Consider the following 22,081-nt stretch of genomic DNA (forward strand, 5'->3'; position numbering starts at 1 on the left):
AGCTGTGTTCGCGTCTTTATGGAACAATCAGGGGCCACTGTTGGTTTTATCTTCGGAGTAGTATGTGAGATTCCGAGTAATGCAAGCAAAAAAAGAAGTCAATAAAGAACAGCAGCTCGCATAGGCTCGTCTGTAAAAACATTCGAGCTCAGGTTAGCCCTTCGCCACTAGTCTCTGCATGTGGTATTTCTTTCATCTGGAAACCAGATCATCTTTGGTTCCATGGAAGGGATGGTTGCCATACCCATTTGCATGGTGGCGAGCCTTCTTGGGCTTGAGTTGCTCACAGCCATTCTTTCTCACCACATTTTCCTCCTTTGAAAACCTAGCAGCAATTTTCTTGGATCAAGGAACTTGGTGCTTGTATGCATCGTGTTCTGAGTGTTTTAAATGAGTTTCCCCTGCCTTGACAATTGTTTGGGTGTTGATCCGTGCAGTAAATCATTGATGGCCTTATCTTCGAAAACGAAAAAACTAATAAGTAAATCTGTAAATGAATAAACTAATATTTAAAATCCAATATATCTGGGAGGAGCTAGGGCTTTGAACCGAATTGTCTGCCCTTCCTATAAAATCTAGGTTTCGAGTAATTTTAAACTCTCTCTCTCTTTTCTTTTAAATGAAAAGGAAAAAATAAATCATATGGTAATTTTAAATAAATATTTTTTTTTATAAAAGTGACTCTTAATTTCAAAAAACCAAAATAAAAGTTAAATAAAATGATAATATATATAAAGACATCATTTTAATAAAATCAATGGTATAACAAAAACATTGAAATATAATTACCTAAAACACTAGTATCTTTGATACGTGTAATTAAAAAAATTCAAAAAACAAATTGGCATTTTTTTTAAAGCATAACAATATCCTTTAAAGTAGCACATTTTTTTTTAAAAAAGGAAAATGACATTAATCAGACACATTTTTTTTTTTTAAAAAAGAAAGAAGATAACTATACTTTAAAAACGTAACAATGGCAAGCAAGCACCTGTTAAAAAATGATGGGTGATTGCTAGCCACGTGGCAGAAACAAACCCATGCGATTGAGAAGAGTCGTTAGCCATTCACGGAAGAAAGTAAATTTAATGGAAGAATTCGCGGGAAGAAACAGCTAAGCGGAGGGGAAACAAAAACTTCACTAATCTAAACAACACTCGTTACTCTGCCTTAACCTTCTTTAAATTCTCTTCTCATCGCTCTTCATCAACGCAATTGTTACTCTCTTTTCTATAATCCTTATAGAAGAACAGCCAGACCCCTTTATCCATTTAAGCTATTCTCACCCACCCGTCCTGATAAGATCATTCAAGTTACCCCGTCTCTGAAGAAGAGAGCACAGTTGGGTCCACTTCTGCTGCCACTGCCACTGCCACTGCCACTGCCACTGCCACTGATGTGTTCATGCTCACTTACTTGGAGGTGACATTTTCCGTCTCCTTCACCTGGTAATCCCTTACCTTCTGCATGATTGGTTTTTTTTTTCCAGTTTTATTCTTGTTAACAATATTATCCATCTCTTTCTTTTAATTTTAGGGGAATAGTTGTTTATGAGAGGTGGGTGAGGCTAATGTTTTGGTCGACCTCTTCCTGGTGGGTAACGTGGATTTTGGAATCCCCGGGCTTTATGATGCTGCCAAGGAGGTCCTTAAGAACTTCCAGGTACTACTCCTAATCTTTGAATTATTATGTTAAGTGCTTATTGCCTGCTTAATTTTGACCTCGTGCAGTTTGCCTTTTGGTCTCCAGTATACACATTTTGTAGTCCATTATCCATTAAGATTTATGTGGGATGGCATTTTACAATTGTTTTCCTCTGTAATTCATTGTGGGAATGATTGTGAGTGATGGAAATTGGTTACAATGTTAATGCAGCTCAGTGATCTTCCTGAAGTGGATTGCCTATAGATCTCTCAAAGTCTAGATAATCATTGCCACTTAAAGACACTTTCTCGATCATCCAAATGCTAAGCCTTTGCCGCATCCATTTTTAGCAATGTAAGTTTTTCTCGATTGCAAATTTTATCCCTCATTTCTGGCTGTATCTCTTGTACAAGCTTATATCTTGAGTACAAGCAATTTATTCAAATAGGACATGAACATTATCTGCTGTGTGATCAAGAGAGAAAAGGAGATCAGCACAGAGGCTTGCAAAGCATCTACATGGACTTAACTGATATCTGTTTTAAGTGACGTTTTTTGCCCTCTCCATAGGGGGTCTTCTATGAAATCTTTATGCCCATCCAAAGCATTACATCATTATGCCATTCTCATGGAAGAAAGTATGATTTTTCTTTGCTTGTAAGAAGAATGTCTTATTTCTAGTGCTTTAAAAATTGACCGTGCAAGAAGACAAGCTAGAGAATTGGAAAGTTACTCTTCGCTCTTTCAGTGAAAATAAATTCCAGGTTGTTTCTCTTTGTGTGCACGTCTTTGTGTATCGCATGCCTGCTTGCTAAGAGTGCCTTCATGCGTGCGTGCATTCCTGCATATATGCATGCTTGTCAATTGAGGCAGCCTAAACACTTGCCAAAAGCATAGAGTAACTTTTCTTGATTGGAGTCTTTTCTATTGTCAGATTAGCAGAGCATGGCTTATGGTTCCATTTTCAGATTAGAAAACTATGGTTATGTCGCATAAACAGGATGGTGTTTAGGCTTCTAAGTCTTGCCAGTGCATGTGTTCTCTCTACTCTGAACCTTCTTCTTGACATTGTTATGACCAAGCTATGCACTGTTACTTTTAAACTAGTTTGAAGCTTTGCAACCGGACATGCAATGCTATGATACAAAATAAGCTGTCTTTTCTTAGTGATGATGATTTAAGGCATCTCCACATTCAAACACAAACAAACCCCACATCTTTCAGGTCACATATCTAGAACCTGGTCAGAGTTTTGAAATTAAAGCTAAAAAAAGTTCTAAAGTCGGAGTTAAAGCTCCTGCAGGGCCAGTTTTAGGTCCTCCTTGGCAGCATCATGAGAAGGGGTTAGAGGTTTTCGTGCTTGAAGAGAACTACTAATTACTTGCATTGCCCCTGGTTTAGTATCTATTTTAGTATTTACTAACATTCTGGTGTTTTGTATGCTATGCACTCAGATACCTCATCAATTCTCCACAAGGTCAATTAACACTCTACTATGAGCCTCACTGTGTATACAACAAGGATTTTCTTGAGAAGGAACGTGCCAACATTGTTATCACACTCGTCATAAAACAGCTTCTGCCTAAATTTACTTTGGTTTCAGGACTAGAAGATGCAGTTCAGCTTGCAAAGTTGGTGCAGGCCAAGTATTCAACCTGTTCCTTGATTTTTGCTGCTTCATTTATATGCTTTCTGATAACATTTTTTTATCAACTTCTTGTCTTTATTTTCTAGGTTCATTGCACCAATGAAAAATGGAGACCTCGATAGCAAAGGGTTCTTGCCACAATCATTCAAGGTTTGCTTTCTTTTATCTAACCTCGTCAGTTTCCATTGAAATAAAATTACGATGGGGGTACATAAATTTGGATACTGCAAACACGATATGGGAATTACTGTAGTTAGCGCTCCTAAATTGAAATTCTTGCACAACACAGAGGAAGAATTTGAAAAGAACAACAAAAGGAGAGAGGGATGAACTATACGTGTAAAATCTATTGTATAGAATGTGATATAAAAAAATGTTATTTTATACGTGTAAACTTGTTCCCAATTGAGTTCTGGAAGTTCAGGAGCCTCTTCTTGAATCCATTTCTTGGTTTATCAAAGACAGCCTAATTATGCTGGAAAAAGTTGATTGTCATCAGTTCTCTGCCCATAAGCTGGTACCATTTCATATTAGGCAAGGCCGCGAAGGAAGAAAATGGAAAATGAAAATCTGTTCAACCAATTTACTCGAGTCAAGTTCTATTAGAAAACGAAAAAATTGATAAAATATTTTTTTTTTCTTGTTTTTAATTTGAAGAAAAAAGAAGGCAACATAAAATTCCTTATCTTTAATACACAAAATTTGAGCACCTTGAAATATTTAAAATTCACGCGGGGAATGTTTAGTAAATCGATTTTTGGTTTCTTTGTTGTGTATTGCGTCCTTGTTTCAGAATCCTGAATATTGTTTGTAAAGATGAAGAGAAAATGACTTGTGCAATGTATTCATTCTAAGAACATGCCAGATTAATGTACAATATCGCAATACTGCCAACCTAAGATGGTATAGAAACAGTTGTGATTATATCATACGGAAACTGGGTTTTTTCTTCCCAGTTCGTACTGTTCGTACGTTCGGATCACTGGTGTGTTTCAACTGGAAAGACTTTGATATGCTTTTGTACTTTCTTCTCTGAAATTGTGCTGTCTTGTCATTCATCAAAACATAAGTATTTTTTCAACGGCATGAAGAGATGTAATAAAATACCTACTGTTGTGCACAGCTGTTCATGATGGAAACCATTATAGATGGTACAGCTGTTCATAAGTATCTGATAACTAGACCCGCAACCTGTAAAAAAAAGAGAGAGGCATATTAGTTAGTGGTTTATTTTGTGCTAATTTCGTTCTTAGGGGATCAAATGCTGTGATAAATGCGGGAAAGCAGGGGGATTAAACAAATTGCAGGCCTCCTTGTTCGTTTTTCTTTCTGGTTTCAGATCTATTTATTAATTTTTTTTCATACATAGTCCGTCCTTAGGCTCACACGGAAAGGCCAATGGACCGACAAAAGGTGCTCACACGGAAAGGCCAATGGACCAACAAAAGGTGTCAACGGGAATGCCCATAAGCACAAGCGCATGCATCTTATATTAAAAGTAGGGAGCCTTTTCATTAAGATTTGAGACGTCTTCTAGCGCTTTGAATTTTCCAGATTTCCATTAGAAGAAGTCTCAGGTCCAATTCCAAGATCGAAAAAAGCATTTGGAGATGAGAATGTGAACTGTTCTATGTTATGCTACGCAGTCAGGAATTATCGGGTCCCTCGTATGGCAAAAAAAATAATATCCAAGCGACCAACCTTAATCAAAGTATAAAACAGAGCCATCTTTAGCCATGAAGCTTCGAGAATGATATACACGTATATATAAATGTCCAAATACACATCAACTATATTCCATTAATGCATGTTGATGCGATGGCTTTGCTCCATTTGTTAATAGTCAGCACCTGCCATTTTATTTGGCTCTTGCGATAAAAAATAAATAAAATAAAATCACCACTCATCACAGCGCAGGGCGCTGAGAACCCCGTAAAATTAACACACAACGGCCATCCAGTTTTAAAATTTACGGGGTTTTAGTATGTATAACTACCGCAGCAAAATTAACTTTTACTGGCATTGTCTAGAATTCAAGGCCATTTCAAAAGTTATCATTATTGACATCTTGCTTGTTGTGCCGCCACGTTGTATACAATAAAACTAGCTTTCATACCCGTGCGATGCCGCGGCTTATTTTTTTTTGCATAAAAAATATTAAAAAAATAAAAATTTAAAAATATTGGGTTTTTCTGCAAAGTTATACCTAAGAATCTTGAGTTTGACTACAACGTCTGACCTAAGAGTAATATTTATAATATTAATAATAAAATTAAACTTGTATGACCCAAGTTTAAGTGAGTCTGGCTGTAACACCGGACCCAAGAATACTGGATGTGGGTCTGGCTATAAAGTCGTGTCATAAAAGTATGATAATTAAATTGATTAAAAAAACAAAGAACAAAAATTAACAGGAAGGAAAAAACTAATGAAGAAAAGGAAAAAAAATTGAATTAATTGGGTCAACCTTTTAAACCAGGTTATCCCGTAAAACCTGGGATTTGCGTTATGAAAGTTTGATAACTAAATAGAAAAAAAAATGACGGGTTTACCTAGAATTAACCGAGTTAACCCGTCAAGCCCAGGATACGTGTCATGAAAGTATGAAAGTCTGATAATTAAATAGAAAGAAAATTAACTTTAACAAACTAAACTAAATGAAAAAAATAACTCGTCAAATCAGGTTAACCCATCAAACCCGAGATTCGTATCATGAAAATCTGATAACTAAATAAAAAAAAAATTAACATTAACAAACTAAATCAAAAAAAAATTCATAAAAAAATTAAAAAGAAAAAACAAAAGGAAAAAACAATTATATAATATAATACAATATAATTATTATTATTATTATAATTATAATGAAAAAACGTGGGGAAATTTTCAAAAAATGAAAAAAAAAAGTGAGGAAAGCTAAAGCTAAAGCTAAATTCTCAACCAACTCAATATTGAAAAAAATAAATTTAACAAAGATAATTTTTTGAAAAAAACATGTGGGGAAAACACCGTAGCCAAACGAAAATTATGTAAGGGAAACACTGTAGTAATCCATAGTGTTTTTTTTTTTTTAAAAAAAGCTACAAAGCTAATCTCTCAACCAGCTTAATATATAAAAAAAACCGACAAAGGCTATCTTAAAAAAAATGAAGAAGTCAATTTTGGGTAAAAGAAATGAAAAAAAAATGTACAAAAAAGGAAACAAAAGCGAAAAAAAAAACACGTGGGGAAAGCTACAGTGTTTTAAAGAAAAAGACAAAAAAATAATAATAATAATAATAAAATATGTAAAAAATGATAATTTTGGAAAAAAAGAAAAACTACAAAGCTAAATTATCAGCCAGCTCAATATTGAAAAAATAAATTCGATAAAGATAATTTTTTTAAAAATATATTGGGGAATTGTTTTTTTAAAAAAAACTACAAAGCTAAATTCTCAACCAACTTAATATAAAAAAAATAAAATCTACAAAGATCATTTTGAAAAAAAAAAGAATAAAGAAATCATTAAAAAAAAGAAAACAATAATCCATAATGTTTTAAAGAAGAAAACTACACAGTTAAATTTTCAACCAGCTCAATATTTAAAAAAATTTAGCAAAGATAATTTTGAAACAAAAAAATTAAGAAAAAAAAAGAAACAAAAAAAAGAAGAAGAAATCAATTTTGGGTAAAAAAAAAACCATAAAAAAACATGTTAAAAAAAAACAAAAGCAAAAAAAAAAAAAAAAACTGCTGCTACAGTGAAAAACCTACGCGTTTTAGAGTTCTTATTAATATATTTTTATCAGCATTTCTACAAACTTTAGTGCTGCACAGAAACTCTTGTTTGTAATAATGTTTTTTTAAAAGTTTTGATTTTTTTATTTTAAATTAATTTTTTGATATTTTTAACATTTTTATGTGTTGATGTAAAAAATAATTTTAAATAATAATAAAATATTATTTTGATGCATTTCTAAACAAAAAATATCTTATAAAATAACATCTATCACTGTCTCAAACACCCTTAAAAAAAAACATTTTAAAACGTGGCTGGCCATGCATTTTTAAAAGTTTAATTTTTTTGTTTAAAATTTATATATATATATATATTATTTTGATATGTTGATGTCTAAAATAATTTTTTTAAAAATTATTTAGACGCATTTCATAATAAATTAATATTTGTAAAAATATTATTCTTGACATTCAACAAGCAAGGAAGGATTGGGAGTTTAATATTTGAAAGTCCAATACAAATGCAGAATAATGAAAACTATTTTTTGTTTTGTTTTTGTACCCACTAAATCAACAGGAAGAGAATAATATTCAGCAGAAGGCAGTTTGACGTTCGAATGCCTCTATTGGCTAGGTGTTTCCGTCTATCTGCTTAAATATTCAGCCGTGTCGCTGTCTAAAAAGTAATCACCCAAAAAAAACACGAGCTTTTTAATGGCTCTTTTTTGTGCCATTATCCCCGTCCCTTTTCATTTCCTTTTCTTTCTAACAATGGAGGAGAGAGCATATCATATTTTTTTGAATCATGCAAGGAGAGAGCATGATAAGTACGTGAAAGACTATTCATTCTTTATGTTTTTAGTAAAATAATTAATTAATCCCTTTAATTTACGATACTTAAATCTTTTAATTTATTTATTTATTTTATTTGCAGCTTAATCTCCGGTTATTTTTTTATAACGATTTAATTGTTTTTGTTCAAATATCCTTTATTTTTCATCAAAAATTTTAGTCTCACCAATTAAATAAAAAAAACTAGAAATGCTCTTTCAAACGATAATTCAAACACTTTAAGAGAATTAATAATGAACTCTAACCAATAAACCAATTTACAGTTTTCAAAATCATAAAACTTAAATTATAAAACAATGAAAAACACATGGACAAACTATAATTTACTTTACTTAAAACATTCAAAAAAATCTAAGAGTAATGAGTAAAACATTGTTCACCAAAAAACTAGATATTGTGGATCTGAACAGTATTTTTACTATTTTGCCACTTATTATAGAAATCCATGCCCTAGTTGGAGGGGTATTATTGTTATTATCAAATGATTTATTAGTTATTACACTGAATTAATTAGATCAAGGTGGTCCTTTTTTATTTTTTGAAGTACAATATAATTATTGATTTAATATTGGTTGCAAAAAGAGAACTGGCACCTAGGTTTTAGGGGTATTTTAGTCTTTATAATTTGATTAATTTGTATTTCTCTAGTTTTTTTTAGGGGCAATAGGATCAATTGCTAGAAAAAAAATACTACAAAAAGGATGGGGGAGTATGAATAATTGTTGCGGGTTTCAGAAAGCGCATATGACACTGTCAGGTTACTGAAAGCATACTTTTAGAGGTGACGCGCGTGGTTTACATGTCTCTAGTTTGATACTAATGACATTTTCTTTTTATTTTTTGTTTCCTTTTCTTTTTCTCTCCTTTATTTTTTGTGTTGACTCTCTAAATTTTCACAGCAATCCTTAAATTATTTTTTTTTCTTAAGACCAAATTTGATTATGCTATTTTATTACTATTTATGTTATTTAAAATAATTTATAAAATTAGATTTTTTTCTCAATTTCACTTCCCATGAATATTTTCACTTATAAGATTTGGTGTCTACCTTTGGTTGCTATTTATTTTATTTATGATGATTTTTAAAATAGATTTTTTTTTACAATTTTATCATTGAGGATTTTATCCTAACAAATTTGATCCTTAGTTTTTTGTTTTTATTTTTTTTTACCTGATTTTTTTAGATTAATTTTTCTTTTACGATTTCATCTTTCAATATTAAATTGGTTAGATATTAAGTTTTTTAATTGAGTTTGAGTCAAAATTTTAACAGAATCGAGGATTTGAGAGGCTAACCCTAGGCTTGCTTTTTTTCTTTTCTTTTTTTAAAGTTTATTTTTTCAGTTTCATTCTCTAGTGTTTGTTTTTGCTTTCTATGAGATTTTTAACCTCAAGTTTTTTTCTCTATCTTTGTTAAATTTATTTTTTAAAAAAAAAAATTTTGTTTTTTAATTAAATTAATTGATTTTATCATTCAACGATAAATTGGTCGGGTGTTGAACTTTTCTATCGAGCTTGAGTATAAAATGTAATGACCGATAAGTTTGAGAGATTGACATAAGTTTAAGAGGTTCATCGAGTTTGCTTGTTTTTTTTTTTTTGTTTCATCCTCTAACATTATCTTGTTTTTTTTCTTTGTCAAATTTAGTTTTTTTTAAATAATTATTTTAGAATTAAATTAATTAAATATAAATATGAGATATTTATTTCATGGTTTGTTTTTGCAGTAACTGCTCTAATTAACAGCACATATAATTTCTTTCAATTATTCGAATCTTAGGTTTTTCACACTTCTTTTAAAACTCTATTGCTGGATAAACATATCTTTTTATGTTTGTAAACAATTTTATAGCCGGCAACAGAGCGTGCGTCACGTAGCTATTTCTAAAAGTATGAGCATGGAGTTTTTATTTTTTGTTTGTTTTTTATAGAGAGAGGTGACACAGGTGATAAAAATGCTTTTAATATGACTGATTAAGAAATGACATTGTTCTGATTTCTCAGTTAGGTCATTGGAATATTCCAAGGTCCCATTATAGCTCCACTTCGCCACATAAACCAAGAAATGACTTTATTAGTTTTAACAAACTGCAAGAGTCATTTGGCCTTAAGATTCACTGAAGAGACGCTTTCTGCCACAGACCATCCCCACCGCCTTCTCGGCATGTACTGTATATATTATTCTGCAGGTTCTAACTCCAAGTCCCAGGGTTTCACGTCTATCTTTATACAATATGCCCAGAATCGATCCACGCTCAAATAATAAGATATCACTACCCGTTGATTTAAACAGTGAACACTATACATGATCATACAGACCAATAAAGAGATGGAAATGGCCAAAAATGTACAGCAGGGAAGTTCTATCTGGGAAGAAATGTATGCTTGGTCGGTCCCGCGTGTACCTAATCCAACCTCTTTATTAAATTAACATTTGTTATTGTTGATTGACATGGAATCTTGGACAAGGTAAGATTCTTAGGTATCGGAATATCTTCACCTTGCCTGAAGATAATTTAAACAAACAGAGAATATACCGGGACAACAAGGTCATCATGAATTATAATATGCACATTTCAAGTTTTTATTTTAAACACCATCTCACGTAGATTTATTCATGCGAGGGCAGAGAAAACACAATTTCACATTAGAAATATTAACGTTGATAAGTCAATATCATATTCTAACCAGAAATCAAATTATTCTTTAGCCGTCGGATCTAAAATTAGTGTTCATATCACTATATATATCATGTAAGCAAGGACGTATTACAAAAAAAAGTTACCTTCTGATCTTGCGTTAGTCGTGGAATATGTTAGGACAAGTAGTATATATCCCCATAAAATATGCCCACATAGAGCACAAATCACACCATGCAATATTATTTTCTCCAATCAATCCTCAAGCAACCAAAAACACGTTTAATATTATAGTGGTACTGTGGTTGACTAAACTTGCAGAATTGTTTGAATAATACCACTGTGATTCACATCGCTAGCCGGCTTGGCAGGCAAGCAAGATCTTTTTGTAAGGCTTGACGAATCCTTGCATCTCACGACACTTTTCCGCTCCTTTATGTTTCTCGTTTTCATGCCAATCCCAATTCGAGCAATGCTGGAAAGTGGAAACCTTTTCTTGAATAGTTATCTCATTGTGCGCCCCTTGCTTTCGGTTGAAGAATAAAATATTCTTCCATGACACTAATTTTGGATAAGTTAGGATTACTCTCTCCTTAGACCTAAAACTCTTGCGTGGAACCTTTCAATATCGATTCAATTTTCTTCTGTTCGTTTTTTTTTTATATATATAAAAATTGTTATTCGAATACAAGACCTGGAGACATGGATGCAATTTGAACTGCAAATTTGTTTAACAAATTACGGCTTTACAATCAAAAGTTGGATCTCTATCATAATTACCTTCGGTTCTATATTTGAACGTATATATTTAGCACTTGCTTTTATATAATAAGGTAAAATTTTGCGCAAATGATGCAGAAAGCATGGCACTGTGCTTATCACATTCTCTTCTTTTCACATTTTACCCCTCTAGTATGAAAGAGAGGGGAAAAAACTACGTAATGTGGGCAGTGCTGCATTTTCCTGTTACTGTTGGAGGAAGAACTGGCATTTACGCATGCACAACAATCAGAGATATTATTATTATTATTGCGCATCCAACTTGTAATTACTGGTGTTTCTTGAAAGGGAAGACTTCTTACAAGTCAATATATATTCCTTTTCTTGTGCCGAGGACCTCCCTACGTTTTTCAATTAGTGAAAAAATTGAAAGAAAATTGTTTCATTTCCGCCATTAAGCTTGAACTTGTAGCGAGAGGAATTAATTAAAGAGATCCTCATTGTCTTCTTCGTAAAACAAAGTGGTCCTCACAACATAAGTTGACCATCCTGTTAATTACCAAGCATTATCATGGAAGAATCAGGCTGTTTTTAGAGACAGGTACAGATAGAGAAAATCATTCAGCGTTTCGAAGAAAACTTGTAAAAAATTGGCTTCGTTATGTATTGGCTTTGTGAAGATGGTAATTTTTAAATTGTTTTTTTTTGCATGAAAAATCATTAAATTAATAATTATTTTTTTGTGTTTTTAATGATTTTAACATGTTGGTGTAAAAACTAAAACTAAAAATACAAAAATATCATTTCAATATATTTTTCATTCAAAATTATTTATAAAAACCACCGAAATTCGTATGGTGAAGTGAAATGCTTAAACATGCATGTGTTCAGCCTTTGCGTTGTGTTTTCCATGCCTGCTGCATTGCCTTCTGAGCTCTAAATTACAGATGTGGCTTATTTGTCTGCGTCTCCGATATTTTGGAAACCTCAGTGTGGTAAAGTACACGGATCATTATTCAAAATTTGGGCTGACGAGTTGCCAAAAAAAATAAAAAAATGGCAAGGAAAATACAATCCAGAAAAACAAGTTGCACAACAAAACTCCGAACGATGTCTATGTCACATATAGAGGCCTTTGATCTAGTCTTTGGTTACAAAAATTTTACACCTCTCATCTTATTTTTATTTTAACTTTACACCATTCACGCTATGATACTCAAAACACTGGGGATGTCGTGGTAGTATGCGTGGAGGAAGATGTAGCGGGGGAATTATTAGAATGAGCACCCCCCCTTTCACCATGACTGCCCCTACCTTCTGACTGCGAGTGCTCAGATTGTTTATGCTGTCGATTTTGTGGGACAGCGGGTGGTGGTGCGGCTATTGGTGCATAAATTCCATTGGCCGCGGAAATAGTGGAAGTTTCTCCTGCTGTTGTTGTGGCAGCCACTGCTGCATACTCAGTCGGTGGAACCCAGATGCCACCAACAACTACAAATTGTGGTGCCTGTTGACTGCTGTTAGTGTGGATTGTAGGGCTTGGTCTTCTTGTATGCAAACGGTATTTCTGAAACAAATGAAACATAACAAGGATCAATACTTTGTTTGATTTCACATACATCATACAAATATAACCGAAATTGGCTGGCCTTCATATAGCTGCCATAACCAAGGGGTATATTGTTAAAGAAGTTTTGTGTTAGACATATACGTACTTCATTCTAATTCTGTGTATGGATATCCTTATCTTGAAACTGTTGGGACAAATTTATACTTTACCAAATTCAGAATTCATACGCAAATAATAGACAATCTCGTCAATGAACCCAATTACAAGTTCACTTTTACCACTAGCATTCAGACATGCTTTCTGTCCAACTCCAACTTTTTTTCTAATGTTGTAAGCGGAAACAGCCTGTATCATAAACTAAGCTATGGTGATTCAGATTGTAAACCTAACAGATTTTGATAACCGTATGCCATTTTTCTAATTGAAGATTAATTTCATAAATAACAGTACATGCGTAATCATAGGTATCAACCTGTAAATGACTCTTAACTTCATCATTAGTAAGTCCATCCACCTTCATGAGCTCCCTTATTTGCTTTGGAGTTGCAGCTACATTGCATTAAATCGAAACCACTTATCAAAACACAATTCAATTCCATACCACAATAAAACAACAAAACCATAATCTCCCCTAAAAAAGAACCATTCACTCACCATGTGAGCCACCAAGCTGTTGAAGAGAATGTAAGAACCTTCTATGCAGCTCAGGTGACCAACATCTTCTTTGCTTTCTTTGATTTCCCTTTTCTTTGTCTTCCTTTTTATTGCCTCCACCACCAGTTCCTCCTGTCACAGCACCCGCTATTGAACTTGTTGCAGAAGCCGGCACTGAAGGCGGTGCCTTAGAGATTGCCTGATTACTACTCTTCCCAACACTTTTCTCTCTGTGAAATGGTTGGAATGCACCTCCAGCCCCATTTCTTTTCACTTCTGTCACCGCTGCCTTTCTTGGCAAATCCTGCAAGAATCAAACACACAAAATAAAACCCTCTTCTTTTTTCGTATCATTCTCCTAACTCAAAAGGGTGGTGGTCATTATATTACCTGTTTTTGAGGTGGATCTGGGGATTGATTCCACAACTGGACAGATCTAAGCCAATCGGATTTCTTCTTGTGATCGTTGTTGCTGATGCTGCTGTTACTCTTGTTTCTCTTATTATCATTCTGTGATTGTTGTTCTTGATGATCATCATCATCATGATTATTATCATTCTCTTCGTCATCGGAAGAGTGAGTTCTCTTAATAGGAATAAATTCCTCCAAAACAGGCCCTTCACTCGATGTCTGCTCAGAGCATTCCGATTGTCCATGCATATTATGATCCTCAGTTGTCCCTGATAACTCCCTCTTACATGCCTCGATCGCTACAGCAAACATACAAACTTCAAATTTCCAATCTTTCTCTAACCCACCAAGAAATGTTCAAGAGAAATTGAGTTAAAAGAAGCACAAACCTTGAGTAACAAGCTCTAGACACAAAGGAAGCTCGCGTTCAAACACTTGAATCTTGCGTCTTTCTTCTTCTAATGCTTCTACATATTCATGACACCGTTGCATTTTCTCTGCAAAATCCATTATTTTTAATCTGTTCAAATATCTATCTATCCAGTCTTGAGAAAAGGCAGTTCCTTTTTTACTTCCCGTTATTATTCCTGTTAAGGCTGATGATGATGGAGGTAGTGGGGTAGATAGATTATAAGTAGATGTACAGGTGGGGTGATCTGGTTACAGAGCATAGATAGATCCGAAAAAAACAAGAAGAAAGGGAGAGAAGAACACTGAGACAAGAATATGGGATCTAAGTAGAATCACAAAATGGAATCAAAATGACAGCCAAGAAAAAGAAAAATACACTCCTTTTTATACACACACACAGACACGCAGTAGAGCGTAGCGAGAGAAAGAAGGGTAATACTGGTATCGAGACTAACAGAGAAAGATTGATGGATGATTAAAAGATACATAATACGGGATTAGCTAGGTTGTTGTAAGGAATTAAGGTTGCAATAAGAGAGAAGGAGGGGAGGGGAAAAAAGTTACGAAGGTAGGGAGATCGAGGTCGGGGCGTCGCGTACCGAACGAATCTTGGATATGCGATGTATAAATATATTTATTTTCCTTGTTTAGAGAGAGAGAAATTAAGATAAGGGGAGGGAGGGAGGGGTTGAATATTCGAGGGTGCGATTCCGTTTTCGTCTCCATTGCTGGCAATTATGTCAGCTTTTTTGTCCTTTCTATATGTTCTGATAAGATCAAAACGGACCTGTCTTTTCCTTCTTTCTGTCCCATTTTCTTCCTAAATTGGCTCTTCCATGAAATATACGTATATTGTAGTTTTTGCGTATGTATAACAGTATAAGATTATAGTTAGGAAAGATCCTTTTTTTTTTTACAATTCAACCACTGGAAAAAAAAAAAACTAAATTTAGTGATAGAAATACAATCCATCGTTTTATTCACACTTCATTAATAATGCAACCAACAGTGCTGCAACCATCGTTTTACACATGGAACGAAAAAGAGAAATGTATTATATATGGTATAATCGACGAGAAGAAATTTGCCTCTCATACCCATTTTATGCATGAGTAAGCGTGCCTTTTTATGTACCTTCTTGTTATTATTAATTAATATGACACTGTATTTTTGTACCGTCGCACTCGGCTTTTCAATGGACACCAGAGCTTCTTCTTCTTCTTTTTTTGTTGCTAAAATGCAAGAAAAATCTTCAGGAAGAAAAATGGAGTGGATATTAACTCAAGGCAAAAGATAACAAAAGAGCTGTACGAGTGTTTAAAAAGTACAGGAGATATTATATTTTAAAATGTTTTCATTTAAAATATTGATATGGATATTTTATTTTCTTTTAAACGAGGAAGAGTTGTTGATATTCTCTGGTATCAATGGAATATTCCAAGGAAGGAGGGGTTGTTGAGGAAGAAACGAGAATCCTGCGAGCAGAACCTGAGCGGGCGTGCATACACACTGACGATGCCGCGTCTGCTTAGGCCTGTGGACATATTAGGCGATCCTTCTCATTAATGCGGCTTTTCACGCTCTGTCAGGGCCAGTCTTCACCTGCTTAACCCTTTCCTCGTTTTTCTGCTTTTCATTGACCATTACTTTCCCGAACCGCTCCTCCAGCGCGTGCTTCAAGCACCCGCCCGGGATGGACCACGTTCCCTGTCCTGCGACTACACGGCTGCTTTTCCATACCCGTGTAATCGTGTTGTGTGGTGGTCGTATAGCAGCGTGGGCGTTTATGCTATCCTTGTGACTAAATAAATAAATAAATTAAACACTGATAATTATAGTATTTATGATGATATAATTATCTCTAAATCTCTATTGCAGCCCTTCTAACCTTTGTTGTGGAGGGTAAACTGTCTTCTCATTGTTGGTCCGAGTTTGGTGCGTCAATTAACAATTTATCATTACCCGATTCCACGTCATGGAACGACACTGATTGCTCATCGAAAGGCCTCGGATCTTTGTCGATACAAGATTTAGGAGCCCACCTCTTGCGCGATACATTGGGCCCTTTGGTAACTGGTCCTTATGAAAAGCCCATAATCAGTTTCCTGTCGCGAGGATGTCTACAAAAGCCCTTTTGTTTTTGCTTGACTTTGGAAGAATGTGGTGAAGTAGTAATATTTTCAAATAAATAACAAGGGAATCCGCTTCCGGGGCTGAGGTCCTTTTTGGGTGCCTGATGTTGCCAGCATTGAGTTTGTTGGGCTCCGTATCTTCACTCTTTCGTGTGCGTTTGAAACGTGGATTTTTCATAAAATTTAATTTTTTTATTAAAAATTATTATTATTGTTTTTTTTTATATTTTGAATTATTTTAATGTGCTAATTTTAAAAATAATTTTTAAAAAAAATAAAAAAAATATTATTTTAATGTATTTCGATATGAAAAATACTTTGAAAAACAATTGCAACCACACTCCCAAACATGTTATCTAACATACCATACCGTAACAATAAATAAATAAATGTATATATTTGAAATTATTTTTTAAAATATGTCAAGGTTTTTTAGAAAGTTTTAATGTTAATAAAAAAACACTTGATGATGTATTAATTAAAAATACAGTTAAGAAATATTCTTATAAGACTATTTATACCAAACACACATTAAATGAAATCAAATTAATTACACCTATCATGATGTTTGTTATACAATCAGCGCGGTTTCCAAACACTATTAATTCCACACATTAGCATCGCGCACAAAAATTAATTCTCACCAAATCTTCTCGGAGACCAAAGTCAGGTGAAATTCAGATATAATAATCAGGTGAGAAAACCAATCATGACCAAATTCTTTAGGCTATATCTAAAGAGGAGAAGTGAGAGCGGCAGAGATGGGAGTAGCCTCTGCAGCGCTGTGCAAGCGACTCGTCAAGAGGGCGGTTATGAAGGCTCACAGGGGCTCCATTGACCTTTTTCCAAGTTTTCCTCTCTCATACAAGACGAATATTTGGCAATCTTACTTGCATCTTTCCTACAGTTATTTTACAAGCACACCAAATACGACAAAGCATAGCCATGACTGAGCTACAGTCTTCCCTCTTAATCCCCTACGCACGCATCCTGGATTTTGTCATTTATAACACATGTATTTATAGGTATCAAGCACTTTTATGTAGTTGTATTTTTGGTCCTTCAAGCTAATCTTTGCTCGTTGAACATGTATTACCCTACGTCTCGATCAATGTCTCTTTAAACGACAAAAGTGGTGGCTGGCGAGGGAGAGAGAGTCACGCCTTCCGTTCTACAGTTAACATTGCTCCATGTCTACGTACGTACTGAAAATCATTATCATGCACTCTCACTTTTGCTGGGAGAAGGAGAGGGACAGATATAATGTTTATGCACCCCAGAAGAAAAGGCAGAGAGAAGTAGGGGAAAAGATCAGGAGCTCGGAAATCGAGCATTTTGGAGAGCAGAGAGAGAGAGAGAGAGAGAGAGACGAAGGAGTTCTTTGCATCGTGTCGGTACGCTATTCAATGCATCTTTAATCTTCAATACCTCTCCTCCTCTGCCGGTTGTCTGTCTCCTTCGTTCCCAAACACGCCATCAGACCAGCAGAAGTGTCAATTTCCTCCGCTGCATGCGGTGATCTTTTAAAACCTTGTTCTTGTTTTTCGTTTTCTAGGATTTGTCTTTTAAAACTTCAGAATTATTATTACACGAGCCATGTTAGTGTGAATTCACTTTCAAAATCTTTTTCCTTTTTTTAAGGAAAGAACGCATTAACCAAAAATAAATATTCTTTTTAGAAAATTTTAAAGAGGTATCATTATACTTTGTTTTCGAGCATTTAGAAGAATAAATCCTTTTGAATTTTAATCTTGGAATTTGAACACAAGAAATAATAAAAAAATCTTCTTAACCATCAAATCCAAGTTTCTAAAACCATATATACAATGCCATTTCGAGAGAAAAAGCATGGTATTATCTTTAACCTTATGAACAGATAATCACCATCATAACTTTTACTATAATGAGTTCCAAAGAACAAACTAAACAACAGATGAATTAGTATTGCTCCAATATATATAAATTCATATAAACTCAATTCATACATACGAGATAAACCAACCATAATCTTAAATATCTCAATTAGCCATTCAAACTATTTTAATTTGCACAAACATTGTCTATATATGGAATAAACCAACCATAATTGTAAATATCTCAATTAGCCGTTCAAACATGACAGTATCAAATAATCACGTGATTAAAGTGTCTACTGCCTAGCTAATGGCTCTCAATGATCTTGGTGAGGATTTTTCATTACAAAATCCAAGTCATTAACTGTGAATTCCAATATCTTCCTACCAGGACACCATTGAAGATGCGGGTCTTGGGTTCTAAACGATCCAATAATTTCGTTGATGCGATTTGGATCAAAACTTTTGGTGGGCTCTCTTGCTGGGCTCCAATACGATTTTTAGATTTTTTTCCATGGATGCTCTTGCACACCAAATTATGCTGCGCTTTACTTGTAAATCCTGGGCTGCTCAGGACTACAACCACGGAAGCGGTGAAGCTGAGAACCATGAAAAAGTAGACTGCATCAACAAAATTTAGTTTGCCTCTCAAGAACTGAAGGGCTGGCTTTATATTGAAGTCGCTTTTTCAATCTTTTGAGCAATATTGCTTCCTTTACGGTGGCCTCAAAAGATGGATATCTGGATTCACTTGGTCCACAATCCATACTGAATTAGGTGGAGCAAATAATGAAATTGGTCTAAAGTTTTTGCAAAAAAGAACTCAAAAAGGAAAGGTAAATGCTTATTTTGCATGATTGAATTAGGAAATAGAACAAATAAATGTTACCAATCAGCAGTAGCTCGAATGGTTTTGCAGAAGGTTACAGGTGATGTTCTAAATACACACGATTCATAGTAAAAAAAGACCACCTCTGAACCTGGTTTGGGTCCCCATTTTCGCTTGCTTTTCCTCGCAAGCAATATATGGAAGATGCACAAAACAAAGGCACTCTTAACGCCGAGTTTCAGCCCGAGCTCAGCCAAAATCAAAGACTGGAAAGTGAAAAGAATGCTGACAGCAAGATCTGTCCCTGTGATATCCATGTTAACCCATCTGGAGTGAGAAAGTCTAAATATTCTCCCCCCCTTCTCATCATGGATGCAGAAGAACAGCAAAAAACCACAATCCACACCAGGCTATCCAAGTGAACGTTTTCTCATCCGCAGAACAAGATTTCTAAGTTTAATCTCAACCCCACATCACATTCGGTGCTCCCTTTCCCAACTTCAGTTAGAGCTTTGGATTCACTTGGTCCACATATATTGCTCTGAAGATGGATATAATTAGAAATAGGCATTCCCGGTTGCAGTTCTGATTCTTTTGATGGATTCATTCCTCGGCCAGCAATGTAAATGTTTTTGGACAATGAGAAACTTCTAATTATAACTTTCATTTTCTTCATTGCTTATTCTAGTTTAGAGGCTTCGGAACAGATGTAGTACTATTAAGCTTCTTCCGATAGACAATCACAACCTTCACAAATTTCTCCATAATAGTTTTATTTTAATCCAGTAACGTACCAATCATTCATTGTTTAATCAAGATTCAATCATAAAAGATCATATGTAAAGAATGGGTTCAAAACCTAATAGGCCCTAGGGTATCTTGGATAATCAGACTTAATCGGTGTAACCTTGCCTCGTTCGCTCTGGATCAAATTGAAGACCCGTTCTGAATTTACCCTCTTCGGGATTATTAACATCAGGATCATAAAACCCTTCAACCAATCCATCAGATGCGAACACCACAGGCACGAACCTTTGTGCTAACTCTTCACCCCCTGGAAGTAATAACTATTAACCGAAATCTCCATTCTATTTTCTTCCAAAGAATCCCTGAACCAATCATGCAAAGGGGTGTTTTCCACCACCTTCACCACATGTCTATGTCCATTATAATATTATATCATAATTAATGTGCTTCACTCTTTGGGATTTCACACACTTGAAACCTATTTTTCAATGTCTTGACAAAGAGAACCTCCACATGCAACATCTAGAACTTGGAACCCTCTGCAAAATCCCAAGGTGTGTTTATTTCAAGGCAAAATTTTGGAATGTTTATCTATCAACAATTGCATCTATTCTAGAGCCTCTCAAGAATAGAACACAGAAGAAAGCCCCCAACACAGTATAAGGCTTGGAATCCCAATAAGAACATAAACCTGCAAAGCAAACACTTCTATTGTACATGAAAAGCACACAGGCTCTAACCAATGTCCACACACAATCAAGAAAAGATCAAATGCAAACAAACATGATTGACATGAAGATACTTTTCTTTTTCTTTTTTTCAAAGCTAAAACCAACACAGAGGACGACAACAACAGCAAAGCTTAGAAAAAGAGATCAAAAGCACAGAAGAAGGTCAACAAAGCAAAATCACAACCCGAATAGCAAGTAACAAACCAAAAGGAGACTGAAAAAACAGTCTGGATAAATCTAGAAAGGCAACTAACAAACCTAGAGAGGACAACCTCACAGACAACCAAACAAGGCCAACAATCCTTCCCAAGCCAAAATCCAAAGCCCTGAGAGAACCAAATCATAAAAGAACAAAGCATCAACAATCCAAAATGAAACAGATAATAAACAAAACAAAAGAGCCAATGAAAGCAATGCAAAAGTGAAGACTGGAAATGTAAGAAATTAATCACCATGGTAGAACGACGCGGGACATAGAAAGAAGAGAAATAGAGAGGCTGGATAGTTTTTTATAAGAGTATAACCCCTAAGAAACAAAACAGTTATATAGTCCCTCGCAAACCCATGCCGATCCAATCCCAAAAAAGAGGAAAACAACAATCAAACCCTCCTACCACAAGTCTCCCAAACAACCACACAAACAACTGACATGAAAAGCATAGAAACTACCAACGTAGACAGAGATTAATAAGCCAACTAAACCAGAAAAGAAACAGAGGCTTATCCGGCAACGTTGCAACGAAACCAGAACAGGGAAAAGAGAGAAGAGGCAGCAGCAAACCAAAGAATCTCGCCAGAACAAACAGAATGTCAAATCCAACCAAAAACAATTTCCACTCTCACAACGCACAGTAGACGGCAAAGGACATGGCAAATGGGTGTGCATTTAATGCACAATCATGACACACCCACTAGCTGTAGAAGAAAGAGACCAACAACACCACAGACACCGCAAATAAGGAGAGACTTTTACGGCAACAAAGAACAACTACCCATCTCTAGAGCCTTGCCAAGTTTATCGCGAGATTGAGCAAAATTTTTAGGAAACGCATCGAGTAAAAGTAGTCTAGATCCACAGTGTTTTCCTGATCGCTCCTGTCTCTCTCTCTCTCTCTCTCTCTCTCAGTTTTTTGTTAATGCACAGTTGCACCTTACAAGCGGGGCAATCTTTCACTGGAATCTTAAACTATTACTATAATTTGTTTGCTAAATTACGCGGTAATTTGTGATCTGTTCTTCGTTGGTTATAGTGTTTCCTAAATGGGATAATTGCATTTTTCATATGCCAAATCTTCATCTTTTCTCAATCGAGTTTAATTTTTCGTTTTAAGATAAAAACAAATAAAATTAAGATATTCTATAAACTTGATGAACGAAATGGAATCTGACATGCCTACTATTATTAAAGGAATTGAAAAAAACAGAGGGAAGAGAATAGTTAGAATAATATTGAAAGTCTGACTGAACTAATTAAAACAAACAAAAAATTTCAAATAAAATAAGACAATACATAAACTTCATGA

The 22,081-nt window shown here is 34.6% G+C and overlaps 1 protein-coding gene and 3 long non-coding RNA genes across 7 annotated transcripts; 1 reads left to right on the forward strand and 3 right to left on the reverse strand.

The window, feature by feature from the left end:
- Positions 1-967: 967 nt before the first annotated feature.
- LOC18102577 (uncharacterized) lies at positions 968-5,064 on the forward strand. 4 transcript variants are annotated; one of them, XR_002984217.2, is made up of 6 exons: positions 968-1,448; positions 1,537-1,662; positions 1,876-1,998; positions 3,099-3,290; positions 3,379-3,442; positions 4,662-5,064. It is a non-coding gene; the product is annotated as an uncharacterized LOC18102577 (long non-coding RNA). The 4 variants fall into 4 exon arrangements; XR_002984218.2 differs by having other exon boundaries at positions 4,673-5,064; XR_002984216.2 differs by lacking the exon at positions 4,662-5,064 and having other exon boundaries at positions 970-1,422; positions 3,379-4,406.
- LOC127905906 (uncharacterized) lies at positions 3,698-4,651 on the reverse strand. Its single transcript, XR_008060443.1, has 2 exons — positions 4,400-4,651; positions 3,698-3,862 (listed from the first exon to the last, which is right to left on the reverse strand). It is a non-coding gene; the product is annotated as an uncharacterized LOC127905906 (long non-coding RNA).
- A 7,244-nt stretch (positions 5,065-12,308) lies between the features above and the next one.
- LOC7489367 (transcription factor HHO3) lies at positions 12,309-14,911 on the reverse strand. Its single transcript, XM_002315921.4, has 5 exons — positions 14,245-14,911; positions 13,835-14,154; positions 13,445-13,748; positions 13,263-13,339; positions 12,309-12,787 (listed from the first exon to the last, which is right to left on the reverse strand). The coding sequence occupies exons 1-5, from the start codon at positions 14,363-14,365 to the stop codon at positions 12,437-12,439; spliced, it is 1,173 nt and encodes a 390-aa protein (XP_002315957.1). The 5' UTR covers positions 14,366-14,911; the 3' UTR covers positions 12,309-12,436.
- Positions 14,912-19,081: 4,170 nt separating this feature from the next.
- LOC112328932 (uncharacterized) lies at positions 19,082-21,833 on the reverse strand. Its single transcript, XR_002984273.2, has 2 exons — positions 20,817-21,833; positions 19,082-20,518 (listed from the first exon to the last, which is right to left on the reverse strand). It is a non-coding gene; the product is annotated as an uncharacterized LOC112328932 (long non-coding RNA).
- Between the last annotated feature and the right edge of the window lie 248 nt (positions 21,834-22,081).

The sequence above is a fragment of the Populus trichocarpa genome, chromosome 10 (assembly GCF_000002775.5).
Source record: "Populus trichocarpa isolate Nisqually-1 chromosome 10, P.trichocarpa_v4.1, whole genome shotgun sequence".
In the NCBI taxonomy this organism is placed as follows: Eukaryota; Viridiplantae; Streptophyta; class Magnoliopsida; order Malpighiales; family Salicaceae; genus Populus; species Populus trichocarpa.